General features: G+C 31.9%; 1 protein-coding gene across 2 annotated transcripts in view; it reads left to right on the forward strand.

The window, feature by feature from the left end:
* The first annotated feature begins 3,628 nt into the window (after nucleotides 1–3,628).
* The window catches only part of LOC118195415 (uncharacterized), a 432,135-nt gene continuing 408,540 nt past the window's right edge, over nucleotides 3,629–27,223 (forward strand). For both annotated transcript variants that reach the window (XM_085820678.1, XM_085820679.1), the window contains exon 1: nucleotides 3,629–4,235. In XM_085820678.1, coding sequence (XP_085676804.1) covers nucleotides 4,222–4,235 — 14 coding nt within the window. In that variant the 5' untranslated portion in view covers nucleotides 3,629–4,221. The remainder of the gene's footprint in view (nucleotides 4,236–27,223) is intronic.

The raw sequence follows: 27,223 nt of genomic DNA on the forward strand, positions 1-27,223 counted from the left end.
TTTTCATTCTTTCTCAGATTTCCAAATAATTTTCCCATGAATTTATAGAACAAATTGTCAGTAAAGTAGTGCAATTAAACCCGAGCTGTTTAGTGATCGAAAGCCTTCTTATAAGATTTTAAAAAGTCGTGAACTACTAGGGTAGATCCGAAAGTTTAACTTGATATACTTATAAAAGAAATAGGAAAAAATTAATAGTTTTATAAAGTATCTTTTGCCTTCTTTCCGCGTGCCTTCGTGATGTAATTAAAAGCATACTCGATGTACATTCGAGAGTCCCGATGAGGGCTTTGCACGTTTTTCCCGTCTCCAACATCGAAAATTCTAATTACTCTAAAGTTTATTTTTCTGTATAATTTCCTCAATACACTTTTCACATCATTTAATCAGCGAACTATTGAATCTCCATTCTTGAAGGTCAATTTTCACTTTGGAGAAATGATAAAATTACTTAGATCTGAACTGACCTTTAAAGGAGTGTGTAAGTTGCTGTTTTAGAGATGCTGAAATAAGTTGGGGTTTGCAGAGCCTTTGTTCACAGGAAAATATTCACAAAAGAGTGTGCTCAACAGTTGGTTTAGATATATCCACTTTTGGTGCTAGCTCCTTGATTTTTAATTTTCAACCATTGAGTATTTCCTTCTTGGACATAAAAAATGTTTTCTGATGCCGCTGTCTCCAGCGTTTGATCTCGGGAGAATCGCTTTCTAGGGTTTCTCCACTCATACGAAATTCCTCCAGTCCTTCACAGTAGAAGAATATAGGTTGGAGAAGAATCAGTGTATATATAATCTAAGCATTATTTTATTTCTTTGGAATATAGACCTTCTTAAGTCAAAAATGTAATCACAAAAAGATGCTCTTTTAAAAATTTCAGAACTAACTACTACTTTCCTAGATTCAATAAATAGTACAAGATTACATCAGTTCTGTTGCAAGAGCTTTGAGCATCATACGTGTGACAAAACTGCTTTGCTCAGTTCCGCCCTAATTTTGAAAGAGAGCACCCTGGGGAACGAGTCTCCCAATATTCTTCTCCTAGCATCAACCTCTCGATATGACTTTCAGCTCGCCGTATTTCTTAACTGCCATCATGCCACATATATACACTATACATTTACAAACATTCATGCCTTCTCCGGGATCCGAACCCTGGCCCGTCGATACGGCAGTCAGCGTCACTAGCCACTTTACCGTCTGGGCAGAGGCAAATTTCTAACTTGTAGTAACCTTTAACTCTCATTTTCAGTCTGGTTATTTCCTTTTTCTAACTTTAAAAGAGTAACATACTTTAAATAAATCTGTTTGAAATGTACCATTTTAAACAAAAATTCCTGTCATTTCATTTTTACATTATGCTCATGATGCAGAAAGTCTTTTAATCAAAATACTTTTAAATTTTGAAAACGAAAACCTTAATTAACGACTAGAAATAAAGCAGAATTATATCTTTTCCAATAACATTTCTATTATTATCTAACGCATTTCATTTCAGCGTCTCTGTTCTAACGTGCAGTTCACCACTTCTCTTTCTCATTCTAAATATATTATTATGCTCTTAAAAATATGAATGTATAACGTTGTAATGCTCTTAAAAATACTAATGTACATTTTGAAACAGTTAAGCATGTTTTTCATTCAGGAATGCTTTATCAAGAACAAAGAAGGGTTTAATACCCTTTAGTTGAATATACTTTATTCATCAGCTATATCATCATGTTCAAAATCACCACAACTAAAAAAAGGAAAGGAGGCTAAAGGAAGGCGGATATGTAGTCCGCCACGGGAGACACAATTTTGGGGCAGCAATTTTTTGCGTGAAACAATATCTTGCATAGGTTTTCCACGTGGATCGTAGAAGCAGATGAAGAATAATGAGAAGAATAATGAGATTCTGAATTCCCACACGGAATTAAATTTAAAAAAGGCTTTATTTTTTTCTCGACAAAATATTCAAAGGAATCACCACTAGTTTTCAACAGCTGCATAAATCTTGTTATAACTACTCTTTCTTTGTTCTGCCGAAACCTTTGAATGAAAATTACGAATAGCAACTAAATTCTGATCACGATGAAATTAAAGAGGAAGAACTGCTATTTCAGAAGGAAGTATTTCAGAGTTTAATTTCCATTACAGTAGTAATGCAGAATAATGAGAAGAATCTCCAAAACAAAGTTCCAATATTGTTATACTACTATGAATTTTCCTCACAACGGCTGTAACTGCTATGAGTCGTGAAAAGAGTTTTCTAATTAAAATTTCTATAATTTTTTTTAAACTTCAAACTTTTTTCTGCATTTCAGAAATCTTTCTATGCAGTGTACATATAGCAACTGGAGCAACTGCATAGACCTCTACAATGTCACCTAATAAAATACAAGCAATCATGGAAGTCGGAATCAAAGTTTTTCTCTGATATAAGCATGGAGTTTTAATTTATTTCTGATTATATCATTTTGATATTTAGCTATTTGTCTGTATTTCAAAAGAAACAGTGAATTCAGGCACCGTCCCTTGCGGAAGAAGCTGTAGCTACGCCACTACGTATACATATATAAACTCATTCATTTATTTCCCTTTATAAGATATTTAAAACTGAGCGTGTTCTCTTTCTATGAAAATAGATTTAACCTTTCCGGCACGCTACCTTTAAAAGTTGGAGTTTTTATTAAAAAAAAAAAAAAAAAAAAAAGTAGACAGTCTAATTAGGCCTAGAGGAGTACACAAGTAAAATTTTGTGAAGATATCACTTATCTTTTAATTCTGTGGGTGTGCCCAAAGTGGGCACACTGATTGAATAGAGCTTCGAAAAGAGTGCTGAAACGAGCATTGTTGTGAATGAACCGACCGATGAGATGCGGAGAAACAAAGACTACAGACTCTCAATTGTCCTAGATTATCGGTGAGCCCGGTCTGGGCACACCTAGGGTTAGCCGTTTGATTTTAGGCAAGATTTCAAGGTAAAAATTTGAAAATAATATAGAATAAGGAGATTAGCATGCAGCTAAAAACATAACGTAGAAATTTCTTTTCAAACAATTGCTTTTACATCCTAAAAAAATCTGGAAGAATCTTTGAAAAATGAGGGTCTTAAAAAATCTAAACATGGCTAAAATATATGGACTGGTTTGTGTTCAGCTGCCATCTGCTATAAATAAAGAAGGTTCAGTGTAACCTATAGTAACTTATAAATCCTTTTTCATTCAATTTTTTTGTGCGTACAGAAGGAAATTTTTAGGTGTGTCCAGACCGGACACACTATGCCGCAAAGGGTTAAAATTTTAAAGTAACTTTAAAAGCGAATTATTTCTTTTCAGTACAAAAAGTAAAGCTCGTATTTCTCATTTGGAATAGCAATTACACTAAGAAAAAAAGCATGAGACCTGTTGAAAAGGTTAACATCCTTAACGCACTACATTCAGCGAACAATTTACATCCCCCCTCCCCTCTGGATGCACTTCTGCCCTTTCCGAGCACCACTTGTTAAAAACTCATGAATGAAGTAGTAATCTGATCCAAGTTGATTTCTCAAAGCGGAGAGAAAACTTCTCTGTCCAACCACGATGCAGAATCTTCCTCTCACCCTACCCCTACTCTTAGGGTCCCAGGACTGACACTCCTTCTCTCTTTATTCTACCTTAGCGCGCGCGTGTGTTTTACAAGACGCGCGGTAAGACGGACTAAGTTTTCGCTTCCCAGAAGTGTAACACCCTCATACTGCTTTACCCGAAAAAGAAAATTTTCGAATGTGATATCGAACGAAAATTAAAAAAAAAGTATTCCCTTTCCTTTATGACTTTCGTGAAGAACACGGATTTTATTTGTGTGAAATTTTATTCAAGAATATTTTTTTTTCTTATTAAGATTATCTCTGTAATTACATATGTTCCATATTTTTCAAGAATTTCGTGCACATAAATTTCTGCATTTCATATAATGAGAAGAATTGTGACGATTACTCAAAATAATACTTGCGCCATAACAGCAAGATCACACTTTTAATATTATATTTCTTTTAGTACTTCCATCAATGCACTTGTCATTCTTTCGCATCATAAGCATTTAAAGGTGTGCTGTCCGTCCAGAACCGTCAGTTTTGAATCAAATTTATCAACTATTATGTGACGTGAAAGATTTAAAAAAAAAACGTAACCACAGCAATAGAGGAACTTCCATTTTTTATTCTCATCAGAAGAATCTCCCCTTCACCATATCTCTAAAATGAGATTCGAGAGGTAAGTCCTTTAATTTTTCCTTAAGCAAAATTATTACAACTGCAAGGAGGCATGCAATAATATGACCATTATAATATGAGGTAATGAAATGCCATTTTAAAAAATTATAAAATATTTCTGTACATACATTTATATTTTGTTAATTTATTTATTTCTGTGTGTAGCTCACTGTTTTTCACTGTGGGAGATTTTTATAGCAATAAATAATGATCGTTTATAAAATTTAAACATGAGTTTTGAATGTTAATAAATGAGGTTGTTTTACTTTGTTCTTCATCATTATTATAAATTGAAAAATAAATAATTTTTCTTTCCTTTTGAAAATTATTTCAGTTGTTATGTACACAATTTTAAAAATCGCCTTTACTCTGAAGGATCATTTGGTATCTACATGATTGTATTATATACTTTTTTGTTAGCAAGTTAAACCATTTATTTATAATCAAAGTGCTCATTGCTTTAACTGTCTTCTTCAAAAGAGGATCTGCGCTAAATAAAAGTTTCACTCTAAAAAAAAGGCTAAAGGAAAAAATTCAAAAATTAAAACTTTCTTTAAAAATAATGCAAGTAGTATACTAATTCTTAACGCCTCCTTCAGATAGTTTATTTACAGTGAAATTAATATCATCAAAGCTCTAAGGTAAAAACAACAGAAATGAAATTCTTCTTTAAATACACTATAATTAGTATACTAACTCTTTATTTCTCCTTCATTAATTTATTAGAGGGAAATAATGATCATCAAAATTTTAAGATAAGGAAGCCTTATCAGAGTGCATCCTCCGCAATATCAAAGTCTGTGTTAAATAAAACAAATTTATTTACTTCTAATTAGAATTAAAATTTTACTTTTCTGCTCTAAAATCATTTATTTCGAGAATAGTCAGTTTCTTTCATTATCCATACACACAGATTCATATCATCATATCTGAAAAGTGTATATATATATATATATATACTCTGCAGAATTTTGCCGTCATTCATTTCTCTACTTTTAGCCTGAGGCTTACTTTCACAAACTTTCGTTCTTTAATTAATTTGTTTTGCTTAGCACTTCCATAATCTTGAATTTTTAATAATACATTTAAATTTATTTATTTATTTATTTATGTACTTTTTGTGCCCTGTTGAGTTGTGATTTATTTCCTTAATTAAATTATTTATTCAATCTTAGCTGCTTTAGGGCTTGTTTTTAGTTTCGAATGTCCTTATTTTCATATTTAATTCCAAATTTATGTTAAATAATTATACATACACATAAATTCAAAATAAAGTAATTAAATTAAAAAGCCTATGACTTGCGTTAGAACTGCAAAGTAATAAACTAATATGTATGTATATAAGATATGTATTTGTGTTTACAAACCCACACAAATACATTTCTTTTAATACTTGATAAGCTAAGATCAGCATTACTTGATTGGGGAGGGGAATGTTACACATATTTCGATTTTCAGTATTCGCGGTTATAGGACGAGCAAGTGTAATATTAATTAAGTATATATAATATTTATAGTAAGCAAGTACAATTATACTTATTTTTTAATTTTGAAAACGTTAGGAACAGCTGTGGTTGAAGGGAAAAAAGTATTCATGCAATCTGTGGTTTAAAGTTTAATACTTATGACAGGTAAAACGAGATCTACAGTAATTCTGCCTTTTTCCGTGATGCTAAAGCTCAATTTTGGCACTGAAAATCTCTTCATCAAAATGATGATCCATGATAAAAGGATTATAGAAATTTTCTGATACAAAGTTTTTTTCCTTTTCTTATATATTGCCCCTTAGTACGAATTATATTCCATTTCTAGCTAGATGAAACGTCTGACATTTTAAATGGGCTCGAATATCTGAGACCACAAAATTAATTTTCTTCTAAAAATATATATTTAATTAAAATCTTAAATTGCTTGTATTTAAAAGTTTTCGAGCCATTTTTCTTGATAATTTAAATGTGTTATAAATAGTCAAGGTCATTATTTTGAGAAAGACGGTTAAATATTTATAGGTATCCCCGTAACACATTTCTACTCGTAATAGGATCAACAAATGTTGCATATTAAATGTTAATTATAAAATTTTATTCAATGAGTACTTCATGTACGTGCGTTACAATAAGTTTGTTAAAAGTTTTATAAATAATATAAAGTGTGTAATATAAAGTTTCTCTTCTAACTGTACTAAAAAGAGAGAGATTATATGAATTTTATAAAGTATTTTGCTCTAATAATCTTTGAGGCCGAAAAGGATATTTAATTAACTCATGAATATAATTGCTTCTTCAAAGAATAGAGAAATAGTAGTTGATTATGAACATATATGCCAGTATATTAAGAACATATATGCCAGTTTTATCCGTATTTGTGATATTTTTTATTCATTAATATTTCACTAGTTGAGGGCAACAATAATCCCATTTATATTTTTCGAATTCAAGTTATAAATAATTTGTACTGAAATTAAATTTATGAATTTACAAATTTATAAATTTGTAAATTTGTAAATAATAATAATTTATAATTTATAATAATAATAAAATTTAATTAACATATTTGTAAATAAAATAAATAAAATATTTGTAAATAATAATAACTTATAATTGTATGATTTCAATTTATAAATTTTATTTTTAAAACGTTTATAAAACGTGATTTAATGTATCGTATAAAAACGCTATAATAGAATTAGTCGAAAAGTTAAAATTATTATAATCAAATTAAATCCTAAGAAATAAAAGAGTTAGAACTATTTTTATAATTCTAAGAAATCTATTTTTTCTTATACAAATATATACTTCTTTGCATTATGCTAATTAATCTTTATTCAAAGGTTTATTGCTTTAGCACTGTATCTGTGTATAATGATTAATTGTATCAAAATCTCTTTAAGTCGGGAGTAAGAGTGAACACAACAATTTGATGCCAAAATAGAAACTGCTGTGATGCTCAAACTGGATCCTAATTGGCTCAAACTTGTTTAAATGATTCTTTCCTTTGAAAGAAAAGTTCTGATGTATTAAATGCTTAGAAATGTTGAAAGCAGTAATTATTAGATTAACGAATTATGTAATGTGTCTTTATTCTATTTGAAGTATGCTTAAGGATTTTTTTCCTGCAAACGTTACTACCTTTTTCGGATTAATAGCATGCAGAAAGGAATAATTACCAGATAAAGAAATATAATATCAGTTTACTGCTATTTGCGAGTATTGATTTAGGCAATGATATATAACTAAATTTAGCATTTTACAGCATCATTAATTTTACTTGCTTTTACAGTATGTAACCTATTTATATATTGTTTACTTTCATTCAATTATTTGTTGTTATGCAAAACAGTTAAATACTTGTAATTTTAATACATTATCTAAGTAATATATTATTACACGTTTATTATGTGACAACCGAAGCTCGAAAATATTCAGTTGCTTTTTAACAAATTTTACTCTTTTATCCTTTACTATTTCCTAAATTTAATTTACAAATTTAATTTTGTAAATTAAATGTATGCTTGAATGGTCACTTTCATAATTCCCTTTTTGGTGAAATAAGTTTGTTTCAAAAGCCTGTCAGTGCCACAGGTTTTGATTAAGACAAGATAAGGCAATAATCTAACTCCTCCGTATCGGCCACTGGTGGATTTGTGGGTTCAAACTCGGCCATCTGCAGAACAAAATTCCCGAAGCTCACGGTTCAACCCCAGCGAACAGCTTGGCTACATGAGAGTTTTCGTGGTTTTCCTCGTGTCTAACGTCGATACAACCTAATTTACCTCAGAACATCATCCGTGAAGGCTTTCTTATCCTTAGGTATATAGTACTTGTTTGCCTAATCTAAATAATCCTAGTTCAACGTCATAATCTGAATTTCTTTAATTTCTTTTTCCACATGCAATCTAATTAGTACTTTAAACCATTCTAATGTGAAAGTTAGGCTAAGTTTGTTTATTTGACTATGATAAAGTAAACGAGGGCGATCTGCCTAAGAGTAGGGATGTTTTCGTGAAGGCCATTCTAGGTAAAACCAGCTTATATTAACTTTAAACCCGCGGAAAGCACGAAGACCAATCACACAACAATCCCATTCATTTGGGATCGAACCGATTGAAAGTCGTACTTTTCAGTGACCTTAAGTTGGATAAGGGTAGGACGTAATGTAAGGGTCGTATTTTAAAAATTGAAAGATAGTTCTGTTTTTCTATGTTTTGCGTATTTTTAGAATTTTGTATTTCATTTAATTCTGAACATCCAAAATTATTACAACTTTTTCTGCTTTAATTATAATAAATGATATTAGTTTTCAAATAATTATGTTGTTCCAAATTACTTTTGAAAATTTGAAAATAATTTACTGATTTTACTTTTTTCTTTAGCTCGAAAATGCTCTAAGAAAGAATTGATTCTAATTCATATTTTAAGCGATTATATGTTATCTATTCCTATAAAGAATTCTTTAATAAGATCAAAACCATTAAAAAATATTGCAGCGTACCTTATGTTAATTAACCAGTTACTATAATTTCGGTCTTTACTGTAATTTCTCCTTTACGTCTTCTTCACTTAAATGCAAATTAATTGTGAGTATTTAAACTGAGATTTTTGGTTTTGAGAGAGAGTGTTTCTGCCATCGTATGCACGCTACGTGGTTAGTTCCTGTCAGCTCTAACAATTATATCTATTCTGCTTTGCGGTCTCGTGCCGACGCTTTTCATCTGACGCCGCCAGAGTTATTGAGCCAGTTTCTAAGGTAGTATTTATTTGTGTAGGCTTTGACTACTGTTCAATGCTTAATTTAAATTCTATTGTGCTATTTATTTGCATCACTATGAGTTGTGGTTAAATAATCACAAGAGCGTTCACTTCTCTTCCAAGTTCTATTCAAATAAAAAGGTTATTAGAACTTTCTCAAAACTTTGTCGTTGTTCTCAGACGTAGCGATAACTCGCTCCATGTCTTTAAGGGTTATAAGACATTATTAGATCATGTGTAATCCTAGAATATATCTAAGGAAAAGATAACACCAGAGACATTAGACGAAAAAGCTAAGATATTTCTGAAGATTTTAACTAGGACACATTAAAATCTGATTTTGTTTCTAAGTGTGACATCTTCAATTCTGGGTAAAATGGTAAAAGACGAAGAGAATCTTCACATCGAACTTAAATGGATGAAACATTTTGATTTTTGATTCTGCATGTAATCAAAATCTGATCAATATCTATTTTAAATAAATTTTAAAATGAGGCACAACTAACTAAAATATCATTGTTTTTTTTCCTAAATTAAAAATTTCGTAAAAAAATTCTAAAAATCAGTTTAGTTTTTCCTCTCTAGAAATCATCCATCCATATACGTCACTTTTTAATCATCCTTGAAAGTGACTTACTATTGAGGTTCAGCTGTATAATTTTACCTTCCCATGACGTAATCCATTCCGTAAATACTTTTATTTCTCATGGAGATATCTAAAGTGGTCGGAAGTGCTGTGCCTTCAGAGAGATGACGGTACTTTCAAGTGCTTTATAAATAATTTTATTCTCTACTGTTAATGCTTCCTTTCCATATTATATTTAGAAGCTATATCTTAATGTTAGCAACAATACACGACACTAAATTAGGCCTACAGCAATTACGGACGCCACGTCGTCGGGGTGCCTTCAAATATCGAGGTGATGACTCATTTTTCGTTTTAATTCCTAGAAACTCAGTAAGTGCAAAACAACAGAGAAGTCGGTCGACTAACAGTAGATATCAATTATATCGATTACGATTATAAAAAAGTCATTTAGAAGGCTGCATTTGAAATAATTATGAGTAAGCTAAAGCTTATCAGTTGGCGGTTTTAAGAAAATATCGTTTTGTAGGTTATTAGTATCACAAATATCGCCAGAAGAGTTAGAAACCGCTAACTAATTCATTGCCTTGGAAAACTTCATCTATATTGCCTAGTAAATTTACCTCCTCCAAATAAAAATAATAAGCATCAAATTTTAGTTCAGTATTTTTTTTAATATTTCATTTCCACCAGAAAATCAAGTAAAAGATATAATTTAAATAAAGTATGCCTAGGAAAATATATGCATTTGGCTGATGTTAAGAACAATATTAATCTTCCAGGAATTTTGCTAATTTTATGCTTTCAAACGTAATAAATAATTTTTAATAGGCAACGCAAACACGGAAAATTCCAAAGAAATACAATATAGCCCGGTTAACCTCTATAAACCGAGCCTCTCTAAACCGAGGTCTCTGTTAAGCCAGCCGGCTATCAGTTCAAAGAAATTATTGGAGAAATATAGTAACAGATACGAGTACAACGAAAATAATCAATATTAGCAAATTTTGGTTTTTGTATATTATTACATACGCTCTCTGATTAATCTTCTGACGTTTCCAAGATCTCTATTAATCGATTCCGAAATCAGTTTAATGAAATCATTGGAAAATACAGCAACATTAGAACATGTGCAAGGGAAATCAGTAATACTCGCGAATATTTTTTTCCCGAGTTCTTATTGTTACGTATTATTTGATCAAGACTAATGTTAGTGAGTGGTGAGTCATAAAATGAACTCATTCATTTCAGTGAGCAAATCGTTCTCATTCAATCCCACAAGCGCGGTTTTACCCATTTCTAGTAACAGGTAAATAGTGCAAAAACAGCACACAAAAAATACATTACTAAAGAAAACAATACCAAAGGAAATTTCGTTGTAATAAATATTGTGGAAGAAAAGACTGCAAGGAGAAAATATCGAATTTCTAGAACACTGTGAAAAAAAACATCTTGGTAGGCAGAAAAAACATGCAAGAGCATCGCTGTACAAATAGTCGAGGTAAAAAATAGAAACATCTGAAGTCATCGCATGATAATAATATCGCTTCGCATTTTTATATTAATTAATAAATGTTTACTGAAAAAAATTTAAACATTAAAAATCTAGAAATTAGTAAAAAATTAAAGGAGCGCTCAAAACTTAATAGAATTTTAAACTTATGTTCAGTCCTTTCTCTAATTTTTTAATAATGTATTTTTTCAGGTAAATCGACTATTACATCTTTATGAAAGATATTATTTAAATGGTGACTTTTAATAATCAGCAATATAATTTTAAGTTCTTTTAACTGCTATATGTAGCATTAAATTTTACTAATTTCCAGATATTAGATGTTTAATTTTCCTTCTTGCTTTTCAGTAAACATTTTCATCAGAATAACCCGATCTTGGTCAAGCATACATAGTTTCCACAATTTGGGGGATTAATTACAATTTTGAGAAACATATGTAATCTACACTACTAGCAGATATGCATTTGACTACATTGTATAATTATTACCAGTTATCTATTAACTGGATGAATTCCTATGAAATGAGAAAGCGGTTAGTAACTAGATCAGGTAGTTATTTATTTACCATAAAGCTGAAATATGACCTGTAACTTGGATAATCAGTTTTATGCTATTACTCTTTTTTAAGTTTTCGGACTGCAAATTGCAGCGACAGCAGAATTCCAAAGTATCAGGATCCCAGGTATCTGAAACTCCGGTTATCTGCATTGCTTCATCCTCTTTGCAGAACAAGAGAAATAAGTTTATTATTAAATAAATCCATTCTGGCTTTTGCTATTATTTTAATCATTGTAAAATGATAATACAAAATAAAGTAAGGTAGCTATTAAATGCATTTAGATAAATATTAAGGACGTGGATTGGCTTCAATATTCAGTAATTACGCAGCCTCTAAACATATTAACGGAAAAGCAAATGAGTGTTTTATGTAGTCTTAGTGTTCCTTGTTTACTATGTGATACTAGCTCAACAAAAACTAGTTATGCTTTTTGCTTTGCCCAAAATAAGAGAAATAAATAAAAACATGAATTGTTTCTTAATGATGCAACATAGGTAAATAAGATAATACGGTATTACGTTTTTTTACGTGTTTAGTTTTAGGGGCTACTTAGGTAAGAAAATGTTTTACTTGAGCTTATGTGGCTCCTCCCCCTCGAACCATATCAGTCTTTTCATCTGATCGAAAATTGCTCGGTTTTTATTTTTTTGTGTGTGTTTTTGTTTTTTGTGTTTAAAGTCTTTCTGGCGTATCAATGTTAAATATATATAGACCTTAAGCGACTTATAGCTAAGTCTAAAGTACAACAGAAACTTGAGAACGGTGTAAAAGACCCTTTATTTATATCTAAATGAGACAAACAAAAAGCACTTTTAGTGCTTACAACTCCACCAGCATTTATGGGAAAAAACTTAAAAGCAGTATGTCAAATGTAAAGTTATATTTAAATTGAACTAATAACTAAAGAATACATAGAAACTATTTAAAACTGGCTCAGAATTTCTCTAGCGTGAGTTTCAGCTATCAGCAATTATAATGCAAAACCGAAAACAGGAACTCTTATCTAAAGCAGCAAACCTAGCAATGTAGCCTCAAGAAGCAGAACATCCTCTGAATTAACAGTCTCAAAACCTGATTTAAATACACCCGAATTAATTTGCATTATAGCTGGAAAAAAGGAAAGAGAGAATTGACAGTGCAGATATAAAACATAAGATAACTGGTTATTAAAATTAAAGGAACCTCAGATGCGGAATGAAAGAATTTCATTCTTTATCAACTTTAACATTTTAATAACACTATATGAGGAGGGACGGATAGAATTCCTTCACACTTGCAGTCTAGTAAATAGCGGTATAGCGGCATTAATTGTGCACGTGAAGACAATTCAATTTTACGAATTTTTTGAACACCTGTAGAAGCTGTGACTTCCATTAACCCTGATATTTGTATTAGTTCTACTTTACATTTCGTAACTAGACTAGTTAACAAATTTAAAATTCATTTGATTCTGTACATTGTTTCATTTGCATAGTCATTATCCAAGCAAAATGTATCATCGTGTATAAAATTTAAATGAGAATTATTTGCACCTTTCATGCATCAAAACTCTTAGGTTCCTTTTCAGATTTGCACTCATAAATCGCTAAACAAAATGTCGGTCAACCGAATGAGTCCAAAATGCCTGTCACCATGCCTATCAATTGAATGACAGCCATTGGAAAATTGCACTTCGAAATAAAAGTACTGAAAAAACAAACTAAATAATGTAATAAGCTATTAACTATGCTAAATGATATGATGTATCATTAACAATTGTAAAGTAACAATAGTAAAATGGGACACTAAAAATAAAATTTTAAAATTTGAGACTTGTTTCTGTGTATTCATTTCGCTTTAATTCTTTTTTTAATTTTAAAATTTTAAAATTTCTTTTTTCAATTTTATTATATATTAATTTTAACTTTATTATTTTTACCAAAAATGGCCATTACACATTAAATTAAATTTGAATTAACTTTTTAAATTCTGCTCGCTTAAATGTTAGTTATTTTTAAGTGAAGAATTTGGGGAAATTTTGACATCAACTGCGTATTCCGAGAGGAAATAAGAATTTTCTGGGCAAGAACTAGACCTCAGCAATATCATATTTAAATATCTGGCGCCAACGTTCTTGATTTAGTTGAACGGCTTTAAGCAAGTTGTCTGCGCTGTGAGAGGTCAGAGACACCTTCGGGTTCAAGGTGAGTGCAATGCATCAAAAAGAAGTCACGCTCGACTTCGTGAAGTAATTAACAAAAGTTGTGATCTGTTTTCACCCATCAATCGAAACTCTTACTTCGCATAGCTTTATCTGTGATTAAGTTCTGATACCATGACGAATTTTTAAATGGGTTAATAATTGTGAAATGGGTAACGTTAACCTTCATTATTGAAGAATGGCATTGTCCGTATACGCCCAAAAAGCAGTGTTATAAATAGAAACTTTAAGATTTTTCAGAATTTTGATTTTACTAAGCATACCATTTTCAAGCTTTTCTTCATCCTGCGTTAGGGAATTAGGCTACTTGTATGTATCGCAAGAGACAGATTCTTAAGTTCAGTTTTGAATGTGGTCACATGGTGACAGGAAGATTTCGCTGAAGATATTACACGTCTAATATATTCTTTTCTTTTGCACCCGTCAACGGCTGGGCGCTAAACACAGTGATAACTGGAAGTTCAACCCGGGTTCGAACTCCGGCGAAAGGGTGGCTGAAAGAAAGTTTTCAGAATTTTCTTCATGTGTAAAGCTGATAGGAGAGAGTTTCTCCTGAAACGTCCTCTACGAAAACATCCCTTGCCATAGGCAGTTATCCCTTGATTTACTTTGCCTCAATCAAGTAACTTAACCGTCTTCCTTAATACATGAACAGGGTTATCAGACATTCAATATTTTCCCGATCTATCCTGAATTCGTAACTACATCCAGAATTAAGCCCTACATTGAAAAACTGTGAGCATTTTCTATAAGCTATGTAAAAACTGAAGAAGATACAGTACTTAAAATATTTTCCGCTTTCTATTTTGAGAAAAGAATATCTTCCTCCAAATATTGGGATTTAACTCCAGTAATGGATGAGCAACTCCGTCAAAACCAAAGTCCCTTGAAGATATCTTCGGGAGGATGGGGACTTTGGTCTAAAAACACTCGTAAGAGTTTCCTTTCGGTTTCAAGTAGCGCCAATTAATCCTTTATAAGCCACTTTATCTGTTGCTTATCTAACTGAATGAAGATCTCTTGCTACCAAACTTCTGCCGGCATAACTAGTGCAAATTCCCGTTTATTTAAGCATTGCTTTTAAATTGTAACTTGTATTTGTTGATATGTAACTAAGTAAAGAGTTTTCTTCTCACAAACTTTCGAGTTTCACAAACTTTTTGATTTTCGCAAATTTGGGGAGACTTCATTAACTTTAAATTCCCGATGAGAAAATATGTAGGCACCGAAGTAATTGAAATTTAAAAATAAATTTAATTTAATTTTAAAAAAATCTAAGAATTTAAGTAAATTAATTTAAATGAAAATGGAGGAAATCTTACAAAGCCTTCTTAACCTTTTCGTCAGATATGCATAATTTTCGGATAAAATCAAATAATTTTCGAGTTCTTGTTGAGCAACATTCCGTTGCACCATCTACGTCTTCCCAAGACTTGGTTCAAAATGTAAGCAATCTGATTTTTAATATTTGATTGAAGAAGTTTTTCCATTTTGATTTCATTTCTTAATATCCGCTTCTGTTTGTAAGGCAGAGAGCATAGCTGTATAATTTAAATCTCTCTTTACTTGTTACGTGATCCGCCCTTAGGCACTATACGGAAAGGAAGCCAATTTCCCTTAAGAATACCTCCACGGGGCATACCCGTGGGGGCATACCCGTGGAGGTATTCTTAATATCACAATATCATTTCTTTGAAAGAAACTATATTCCAATAGGAATACATAGTAGTACGAGCAAAACAATATCTGATAAGATAGCTTCATTTCTGCTTCCTGGGTAAACTGAATCTCGCCCGTTCTTATGGTGTCTCTGCTAATCCTAAGGTCTCAAATCATTCATGTAATTAAAGGTGAATACTCAGCTGATTCAGCGAAATCGTAGTTTGAATGTCGGGTTGTGTTTGCTTTGCTGTAAGGTGTATATATTTGTAATAGGCTACCGTAACAGTTAGAAGGGAAACGTTCGGCGTGACCTTCGCAGATAGTTTGCGAGGACTTTTCTTTGTTAGCAAGACAAAAACAATCACTACGTGTAAGAATCCATTTCAAAACTTACGGGACTTCATTTTTCTTAACGCACTGGGGGAACAGGAAAATTTCTGAGCGCATTTAGGACGGGAAATTTTGGAATGCATTGAGGAAGGAGAAAGCGAATATTTTAGAAATGTTTAGAACCTAACGGTAAGCAGCTAGAGAGTGGGGTTTACTGGAAGGCGAAAAATACGCAAGGAAATGTGGTATCTGTCACATTTTGAGCTTCAGAACTGTTACATTAGTTTCCACACACCAAAGTCAAATATTCTGTTTCTGTTGTTTTGGCCTGTTGAACGTGAACTTGGCAAACTCACTGCTTTTATTGGCTTCGACTTCACGTTTGACAGGTGCTGTGTTTTCTACACATTCTTACAACAGATTTAGCAATGACAATAGGTTGTATATCGAGGTTAAATTCAATTATTGGTATTTCAAAGGCACACGGGATTGTTACTTATTTATTTGTAAACTGAGTGTATTTATAAAGGCTTTCTAAAACAATAAATTTAGAAGGACAAATATAGTCTTTTTTTCTTCCACAAAATGAGTTTGCGAAATTTGTGGATTTTCTCAAAAGCTAAAAGAAATTGTGAGCATTAAACATTTACCTTGATTAAAGAGAGTTATTTTGAGCCAGTATTTTCTTTAGTAATAAAGAATTAAATAGCTAATTTCACACCCATTTTTCGGAGACAAATTTATGCCAAACCCTTTTTCCCTAAATTGGCAGTATATATTATAAAATATGAACAACTTTAGTCAAATTATATACAATTCTGTTATCATAACATTTTCTAAGAAGAATTATAATAAGGCTTTTTTAAGAAAAAATAAAGCTTTCGGAAATCACTTTTCACTAAAACTATTTTTCGCTATTAAATTAACGTGTATTTTGTAATATTTCGCAGCAGTAATAATCTACTTTAAGGATAGATAAATTTCAATATTCGTTCCTGATAGCTTGTTGAATTCCGAAGGCTCCCCAGCAGTTAAGCGGTAAAATCGCTTAACATGGTTGTCCGACCTGGATTCCAGGTGAACGGGTTGGCTGCGTGGACGTTTCCGTAATTCTCCCCATGTGTGACGTGTATACGAGGCAATTTCCTTTAGAAATTTCTCTATGAAGGCATCCTTCCCATTGGGCTTTGCCATAATCAATTAAAACGAAATCAAAAACTGTTAAATTCCGAAAAGAATAAGCCAAACTGTATTAGGCGAACAATTTAGGTCACATGATGTAAGCTCGTTTCGGTTTCTCATCAACTCATTCTTTTAGCAATTTTTTGGCCGTCAGTTTTATAAATAAAATTTAGTAAGTTCCTCGGTTTAATTTTGAAATTTCTTTTTGTTTGATGTATAATGCTCAAATATTTATACTCATTCAACTCTACATATGTACTTATATCTCCACCTGGCTTTATTATATTTATGTGCCCAACTCGTTACAGCATAGTGTTCGCATCATATGCTTTCCCTCCTCTGGCCCTTCTGTTATTCCTCATTTTACATACTCAAGGCTTGGAAGACATTGCACTAAACTCTAGTTTTTGTTTTATTTCAATCCACGGGTCCAACAGGCTGATGAGCACCTAACCCAAGGAACTAACTGCTCTGTCGATGGGGGATGGGAAGGAAAACAATGTCAAACACAATAAGAGGTTTTTTAACAATCAAAACTAAATGTTTGGTTTTAACGGTACAAATATTTGATTCTAACTATACGAGTACAGTATCACCAAAATATATATTTATACGCTTGAAAACAATAGGTAAAATAATTTCGAATGAGCAGTTGTGAATATTCACAAGAAAAAGGTATTAAATACATTGCATTAATAGTTATTGCTGCAACTTTCTTGAAGAAGATTGAAGAACAAAAAGAAAAGAGAAATGCAGTTAAGGCATTTATAGGTAATTTGGCAGCTGCGTAATACAGACAACTGTCTGGGAAAATAATGGTTTTTTAAATGGCACGCCCACGCTGAATGACATAATGGAAACTAAACATCTTAAAATTTGAGTCTTTGAGTACGTATTCCAAGTGGGGTTAACAAGTCAATTGAGAAGCAATTTTCTATAGATTTTCAGCAGCATTTTGTATACATCATAGCATCGCAGAAGTTTATTTCTTATTTTCTCTTCACTGAACTGATAGCAGTTTGGAAAGGTAGAACTTTGTGTTTACTAGTGTATAAGCGTGTCCATTTTGATGTTATTTTGAAACTAGTAAGCCCCCAATTTTTTAACGAAATGAATAAACGAATGCTTGAAATTCGCTACGGTATTAATTGCATGGGAATGAGAATGAGAGAATTAAAAAGTAGAAAGTAAATTCAACATTGCATATATTACTAACATTGCATATAGTACTTGTTGTTTGACTTATATATTTTGAGACTTGGTTGTTTGACTTATATATTTTGAGTTAAAAGTTGCATATATATTTTTGAGACTTGGCGATAAGATTAAACAAAGATTAAATAATAAATAATATTAAATAAAATATTAAACGTAGGTGTATCAGTAAATTTATTGATTTATTTTATAGCATAAATAAAATTTTGCGCAACAATAAGCAGTAAAGTTAACAAAATCAATTTCATGGTACACAATGTTTTCGATAAAAACCTAGTTAAACATTAACAAACATTGATTAGCAGAGTGCGTCCACACTCCACACAGTTTTTTCTTCGCGTTTTCTAATATAAATTTTTAATTAAAAAGACTTCATTAAATGTGCTTAAAATTCCCTGTTAATTATGACGAACAGTTATAAATCGCAGAAATTACCGTAACCAAGATCGATGTTAAAATTTAATTTATTAATTATCGGATTTCTGTGTTACAATATATGTTTGCGAATCGCTTTCAAAGCATTCATTCACTTTCCATAATTTTATAAAATAAGGAGCAGTAGATTAAGAAATCCGACAGTCCTCAGATATTCGAAGTTTTTTAATCCTGCTTTATTTTAGTTGATTACGTAAGCCTGCTATAAAAACAAGTTAATAGAATCCATTTTGTTACCGTTATTTTCTTTTCACAACCATATATCTCTTTTAACAACAAATCACGATTACATAAATTTAATTTATTAACATTTCAAGTGCGTCCGCTGCAGCAACTGATTTGTGTGTCCGAATTAGTATGCACTTTTGATATTAGCTTCTATATTGCTCAATTACTATATAAGGTATTTCTTCCGCCTTCTTGGCATGCCTTCGTGTGTAGTGGTTTGCACGCTGGACGGGTATTCCAGAGATACGCGGTTCGATTCTCGGCGAAGGCGTTGCTAATTTTTCAATATCTCTTACCTGCTTCCAAAAATACCTAATGTCTCTACAGTGGCGTCCGAACTAAAAGGGTGTTGGATGATTATTCTGTTCACCCAGGATTTGACGATTGAGTCCTCTAAAAACCCCAGTCGCCCTTTAAAAGAGAGACTATACAGGGTATTTCTCCCGCCTTCTTGGTGTGGTGGTCTGCACGCTGGGCGCGTATTCCAGAGGTCCGCGGTTCGATTCCCGGTGAAGGCGTTTGCTCATTTTTCATCTAACATGCTTTCAAAAATTACCTAATGTCTCTACAGCTATATCTAATTTCATTAAGTCCTAAAAATATTGTATTCCATTTTCCTTGAAAGTTATTCCCAGCTCAGCGAACGCAGATAGTCTAGTACTATATGCTGTAAAATGTTAGAAAGTGAGGTCGAACCCTGCTATAAAAACTTTAAGATACCCGAAGTTTGATTCAATATATCCAGTAGTTCGCTGTGTTCGATCCGGTTAAAAAAAATGAATTAACTTGCAAAAACATGTGAAAATTAAATGATCAGTAAAGAAGATAACTAGTAAACTGTCACATCTAAAGAAGTATAAATCTAATTAAAAAAATCAGTTGCAATTCTATTTCCATATTATTTTTAATTAAGTTAATCCGATTAATATCATATAAGGATTACATTCAGCTATTAAATTTGTTGTTCATTTTTCTCAGTTTCTCCAGAATTGTCCGGCAAATTCACTAATCTTTGTCTAAGCATTTATCCAAATAATGGCAAATTAAGTCTTCTTTCAATGGCAAACCAGTCCAGAAATTCTTGCTTAAAATTCAAATTCTGTACCTTTATCATTTGTATCCAAATTTTCTTCTAAATCTTTCGCATCCAAGTTTCTTGTATGGGAAAAAATTATAGCATTTCAGTTTTTCATATGGCTCTAACTGTAGGTTTATATAAAGAATATTTTTGGCAGGTATCGATTTTGCTGGCTAAGTTTTGCATTTTGCACAGTCGCCATGGTGATAAATGATTCATGCTGGACTACATGGATGATATTTTTTTACAGAATGTGAGGGAGTGTGGTCAAAGACTATGCGAAAGTTTTGCTCTTCTGGAAAGCCGAAGAAGGAAGGTAATTTCTTCACTCTCGTGTCTTAACCAATGTCTAGTGACAGCACATATCACTTTTTTTAAGATAGTATGATTGTAGCATTACGATTCAGTAACGCTAATAATGAGTATCATATGTCTTGCGAAAGAACTATTGAATGCAAAAGCTCCTTTTCGGAGAATGAAACTTGTAGAGCATTTATACTCAAACAAAATAAGACAAGGATAAAAATTTTCATTTTTTAAAAGAAGAATCAACTGTAAAACCGCAAACTAACAAGATTTAGTACTTCTGCTCACCCTAAACAGCAAAAATTTGAAAATTAAAAAAAAAAGTTTTCACTCTAAAAAAACATCTATATTGGTTATTAGATCCGATTTTCATACTCACGGAAATTCGCTATAACAGTATAAAATAACATCAAGTATACAAGAAATTGGATGGGAACAAAAAATTTTTTCATTATATCTGGACGTTTACTGCAGTAGGGTTCGAGTGTGTTGTACTTCTGTGACATAATTCAGTCTCTAATAATATAATAAGCTTCTAAAATTTGGAAATCTATTCCCTTGTTTAAGACTAAACAACGGCAGTCTATTTCCTGTACTCAACGGTTGTCTTTTGTGAGGAATATAAACAACAAGGAAAAACATTTGTTTCTTTTCGAGAACAGTTGCTGACAATCTCAGACTTGACCTTGCTGATGGCTCTTAACCTTGTTGTTAGCTTTTGTAAACAATGGTTTTTGTTGTTTGAAGAGCAAACATGGAGGCGATTCCACCTTACAAATCTGTAGTAATCCTTAAAATAAAATGCTCAGTACAGATTTGCTATGTGATCTTATGATGCATATTTGGACTGATTCCTTGTAGTATCAAAGAAAACTTATCTTTCTAACAATACAGCAAAAACTTCGATTTCTGGAGTTTTAAAACCAAAACCTCATCCAAATTCATTTCAATAATATTTGAAATTAGGATTGACAAGTTTTCCCTCCTTTCCGAAATTTGGTAAAAAAGTACTATGATTTTGGCCAAAGCGTGTCAATATTAAAAGAATTTCAACAGTTTTTTTTAAATTTAAAATAAAATCTATCGGTAAATAATCTTCTTTAAATAAATCTATTTCCATAAAAGAGTGTTTGTGAAATATCATCTTAAAATGAAATCAGAAAGTCAATCACACAGTTAAACAAATAAAATTTATATTGGCACTCGGAATCGTAATCTCGCAGATAGGATTGGTTACGACATGACTTTTCTTATACTTCCTTATTCTCACTTGCAATTTTCAATTCAGTATTCATTTTTAAAAAGAACATGTTATGATTACACTGCATTCTTATTCTTATTCATATCAGCTTAACTGCGTTTAAATTAAACCATCCTTCTTTCTATATTCTATATTTCTTTCTGCATGCAAGAAGAGCAATTTAGTAATAATTATGGTTATTGAAGATTTCCTGTTGCTTAAAAAGCGGTTTTTAGAGTTTTGCTAGAACTTGCAAAGAAAACCTGTTACTGAAAGCTCAGTGATTATATTCATCGAAAGAAAGAAGATGATATTCTTCAATAAAAAGAAACATTTTAATCTAAAAATGGAAATTTATGATAGTAGTGATCCTCGTTCTCCACACGAGTAAAGGAATGAACATCTTGCCTCTTGGCACTAAATGCAGACGTTCAGTTTTCGAAGATAAAACGTAGCGTTCCGTCAAAGAAAGTTTTTAAAGGGAACAATGCAGACAGCGAAAGAGTCATAAAGTTATTACTAAGATTCTGTTTGAAAATGTCCAAACATTAAAGATAAATAACCATGATTTACTTGTACGTTTATGTCTAAAAATATCGTTATATCATCAATATTAAAAAAAGTACATCCTATGCTGTCCACTGCCTATCATTTATGATATAGAGTAAGGCGCAAAAGAGGCGGAAAAAAAAGACCACATGAAGATGTGTTGGCGTATTGGGCACCTGGCAGAAGCACACTTCGCCCCCACGTAAAACTCATGACAGAAGCCATGCGACCACTCATTTATCAAAAGTACGCCACAGTAGCAACGTCTCTCCGGTTACAGTGAATGATTACAAAGGGGAATATTAGACGACGGTTCTTAATCAGATACTTGTGAGGAAACAAAAAACGAAAATATTTATTTTATGCCGGTGAACTGAATTTTTTAATAAAAATAAAGTGAAATAAAATAATGATTCATGAAAATAAAAGCGGAAAGGTATTGAATTCGGTTTTCATGCATGTGGAATTTTAATGAAAAGCTATAAATCGTAACTGTTATTCATTCAAATACTTTGAAAAATCCACAAAATCCCCAAATTGTAAATTTAAGAATTATAAGGCAGTGTAAATTTTAATTCAAAGCCGTTTTTTGCCTTCATTCCCATATAAAGGCCCAAAATTTGTCAATTAATATCAAATGACGATCATTACTGGATCCCATATGATTGCATGTTTAAAATTTTACAACAGTATTTTGTGCACAAATTCATAAATCAAAACCATTGAAAATCAGTAAATATGAAATGGAAAAGATAAGCACGGTATTAAAGATAAAATAGACAAAAATTGAATTCAAGTTTTACTGTACCTGTACGAAGAAAGTAAAAGACCTAAAGGAAAATAAGAAGGAAGATGTTATTCTTTGAAAGCGAAATTCCCTTCCGTAAAAACATTAAGAGTACGTAAAACTTTACTTTCATTATTTATAAATGTCACTAGGCTCTGAATGAGACACACTGAGCCTCCGTTTCACTCGAAAAAAAAATTCAAAAAATAGAATGATATGTTGGTGTCTACCTTTTAAAATATTTCAAGAGTAAAACATTGTTATTCAAACAGCGTAGCTTACTGTTGCTTTCAGTGACTTAGCGTGAAGGGGTGACCATCCCCGAGTGGCACATTTTGAAGCCGGCATTTTTAGTCACTTGGATCATCAAGGCAAGTGATAAAAATAGAGATTTTCTTTTGCCATACGATATTGAAAATGAGAGTATTTTTTTATATTTTAGGTATAGTATTCGAAGAAATCGCTGTGAGATTTCAATAGCTACATATTATAGTTATACCTTCTTTACTCTATCGAATCTTTACTCTCCAAAATAAAAAATGCGAGTAGGAATTAAGTTATGATCACAGTAACGTTAATAAGAGGACAAATTAAAAAGGCCAAAAAAAAGATTTGACATTGGAAACTTTGGCAAAACAGTGTCTGTTTTACTGCCTTTGATAGTGAAGTTTAAGACTTTAACTCTGTTGAAGATTTATAAGTTGAAAAATTTTTAAAAATCATTACAGAATCTTAAATTTATTCTCAAGAGACGAGGTTGTTTATTCTCTATTGAATCATCACTATTGTAAAAATAAAGTGCTAATTCAAGCAATTAAAGTGATTAAATAAATATAAAATCTCAAATCCGGTATCACCCCTTCACGCTATTACCCTTCTCCCCCATAAAAAATTAAGTTTTACGACTCGTAATAAGCTTCATGTTTATGAACACTGGCCTTTATATTTTGATATTAATAGTAAGAACCATTAGATTCTAGTTCCTTTAACCCCTGTGAATTGATGAATTCAGAAAATTATTCTTCTGTAATTTCGAATTAAGCTTTGGTTGGTTGGTTTTTTTTTTAAATTTTAACCAAGGCTGTGAGAGTTTGCTAAAGGAAAAATTTCTTCGTGGAAGAGGTTTTGAAAACTGGCTTATATTGGCGTTGTACATGAGAAACACAATATCGTTTCACCAAGCATGTTCAGCTAACGCATGAGCCAGGAGAACATATATTATGTTTCATTTCACACAACATTCCAAATAGGTTCATTAAAAATTCATTTGAAAATTTGTTATTTGTTTAGCCTTCTTCAGGCTGTTTGTGATAGTTGATGGAAACCGTCTTATTTCTCTTCTATATCTCGCAGATGAGTTTGATTTTCATTAATTTTTGGATTTATTAGATTTGTCAAAGCAGAAGATATGGAAAATTAGCAGTGTCCTTGCAGAGATTCGAACTCTAGAACTCCCGACTGCTAGAAAGTGGAGCATCTAATTTCATTCAAATATGCATGGTATGGAGGAGAAACTATGTTACAAACCATATTTTATCATCACTATGTAAGATTCTGTACTTTTAAGTTAAAGTTGAAGAACCTTAAGAACTGATAACCGACTAATCGCTTGAGTTCATGAGATAGTAAATAAAGCTTGAGATAGTAATAAAGCTTGAGAAGAGTTAAATACTCTTCATTATTATTCACAGTCAAAAGTTAATTTGCATATCGTATCGCAAGGTAGTGGCATCCGCAATGTCGTACCATTCGGATCATTCCTTGCACATAAGAAGCACCTTCTTGGTGCTTCACTGTACTGTCTTAGAAACTAAATTTCATTTTTCATTTTTAAAAGCATTACCTTTTATTTTTATGCCATAGTTATACGTATATATAATTTTACATTTTCCTTCACAACTAGGTTAACTATTTGACCCAACAATCATATCGTTTGATCTGACTCTGACATGCTCCAATTTATAATATTTAATATTTTGATTTTAAATTAAAACGAGAAATCCGAGATGTTTCTTTGAGTTTAAATAGAAGCACTTATGGAATTATACTAATAACCATAATTTTCGAAATAATTTCAATATAATATCACCAAAAATATTACGTGAAATATGTAATAAATATGTGAAATATAGAATAATTATATTATACTAGAAAACCCGGCTGTCATATGAAATGATCGCTGCTCTACATATTATAAATTGTAATTAAAATGATTTGTGCAAAGGTGTCTGCTAATTTAAACTCAATTACCCAGGGCAGGTGGCGAGGACACCCCTTTGCTTACTGCTCCACGGGGTTTTCCCCTTCGCTTACTGCTCCACGGGGTTTTCCCCTTCTACTTGCTTAATTGCTTAAAGTAGAGTGCAATGAAGGAAACCACTGGCGGTACATTTCTTAAGAGCCACCGCTAACTCAATAAATAAAGGTGATTTAAATAATAAAATGTAAATTCACATGTCAAAGATCTCTTTGTACACAACATTTCTTGTGTAGATATTTCTATCATTTTTAAGCTCGCCTAGCAGAGGACCATATATTATTTTTAATTTTATGTCCGTTCTTTCAAGAACTCTTGAACAGGCAAGATAAAGTTGACCGTGAACAAATGCAGGCTCAGGTAAAAAAATGCCAACAGGCTTAAGCGTTTGACCCTGAGACTTATTGATGGTCATAGTAATGGCAAGTTTTACAGGAAATTGTCTACGTCTCAATTAAAACGGCAACCCTGTGCCGTTTCAACGTCACCCCGTTGGCTAGTACAGTTACGTAAGCAACCAATAAACTATCGGCGACAAACAGACACTTAAGCCGCATATATATATATATATATATATATATATATAGGATGAAGTAACATCATCTCCTCCGAAACGGCTGGTTCTCGGGCTTAGCGAAACACACCGTTGGATTCCGCAGGTCCGGCGATTTGGCTACGTGCCAAATTCTTTTCCTCGAATATCTACGGAACGGCGCCGAGTTGAAATTCGAGACGCGTATCCTCGGATTCCAAACAATTCTCCTAATCCATCGATACCGTTCTCATCTTCGTATGACTTTAATCGGCCGAGATATTAATTAAAAACTACAGAAACGTTAATTTTCACAATCATTTTTCTCAGTGGCAACAATAAACTATCGGCGACACACACTTTAGCCGCTTATATATATAAAGATCATAAATATGTGAAATATGTATTGTGTATTGTTCTGAGAAAAGAGCAATTCATATATTCGGAGAGCTTATCAATACCCAAATTTAAATAATAATCTTTGGAAGATTTAAACCGTGAATATGGCATTATATTGGAACGAAAAGCCAGAGTAAGATATAAACATTATCAGGAAAGGAAACTTAAATTGGCATATATTTTACATAAAACCCTGATTAAAAATTTTAAGAAAAACATCTGTGTCAATTTAAAGCTTATTTTTTATTTTAAAGTAAAATATTAATCACTAAATATTTAAATGCCATCGCACAGCTGTTATTTGTTCTAATTCCAAAGTAATAATCAGGAAAATGCTTGAAATATTCTGGAAACTACTTGAGTGTGATCCTGGGTGAGGAACAAACAAATACAATTCGAGAAAGGTCACGTTTTTGTTGGCTTTATAAGGTAATCATTGTTAACATTCAGACGCAACAATTTCAAAATACAAAAAGGAATCGTTTTAAACGAATTATACTTGTATAGTACGTTTTCGCTGGTAACTTTAGGCATAATAAAAGTATATATATAAGAAAAATAAAGAATACGTAAAAGATTAAATTAGCAATGCAAATTTCCCATCTCAATTCTAAAAAAAGTAACCCATCTCTGCACTGCGTCATTTCGAGACTATTCTATGTCATATGATTCTTACGTAATCATGATGATATAAATGGAACTAAAACTCAATCAGCCAATAGTAATTTTATAGCAATATTAACTGTCCAATCAAAATGCTTTGAAAACCAAAACTAACTCAGTCTGACTTGAGATTTCATCCTGAACATTACGCACTTGTTTTCCACGATTTGGCCTAGCTAGACTGCTGTTTGTCTGCTGCTGCTTTCTTGCTACAAAGTTATCAAAAATGTAAGCCTTTTGAACAGGCACATTTAATGTGCCGACTTGTGTGTAGCCGGAATATGTTGCTGAAAATAAAACTGAAGATTTAATCTGCGTTCGCCTCCAATTTCCTACTCATTATAGATCAACTTTTCTTCGCCATCCAAATTCCTCCTCCTGCTCTTCAGCTACTTTTGACTTAGTTTTGTTACATGTATACACAGGTAAATCTAAGAAATTTAGAACCCATTCGACACAAAGACCCAAAAAGAGTCAAATTCAATAAATAAATTTAAAAAAAATTAAATAACTACAAAA

Source organism: Stegodyphus dumicola, chromosome 7 (genome assembly GCF_044657685.1).
Source record: "Stegodyphus dumicola isolate Sdum_Otavi_A_Nest chromosome 7, ASM4465768v1".
Lineage (NCBI taxonomy): Eukaryota > Metazoa > Arthropoda > Arachnida > Araneae > Eresidae > Stegodyphus > Stegodyphus dumicola.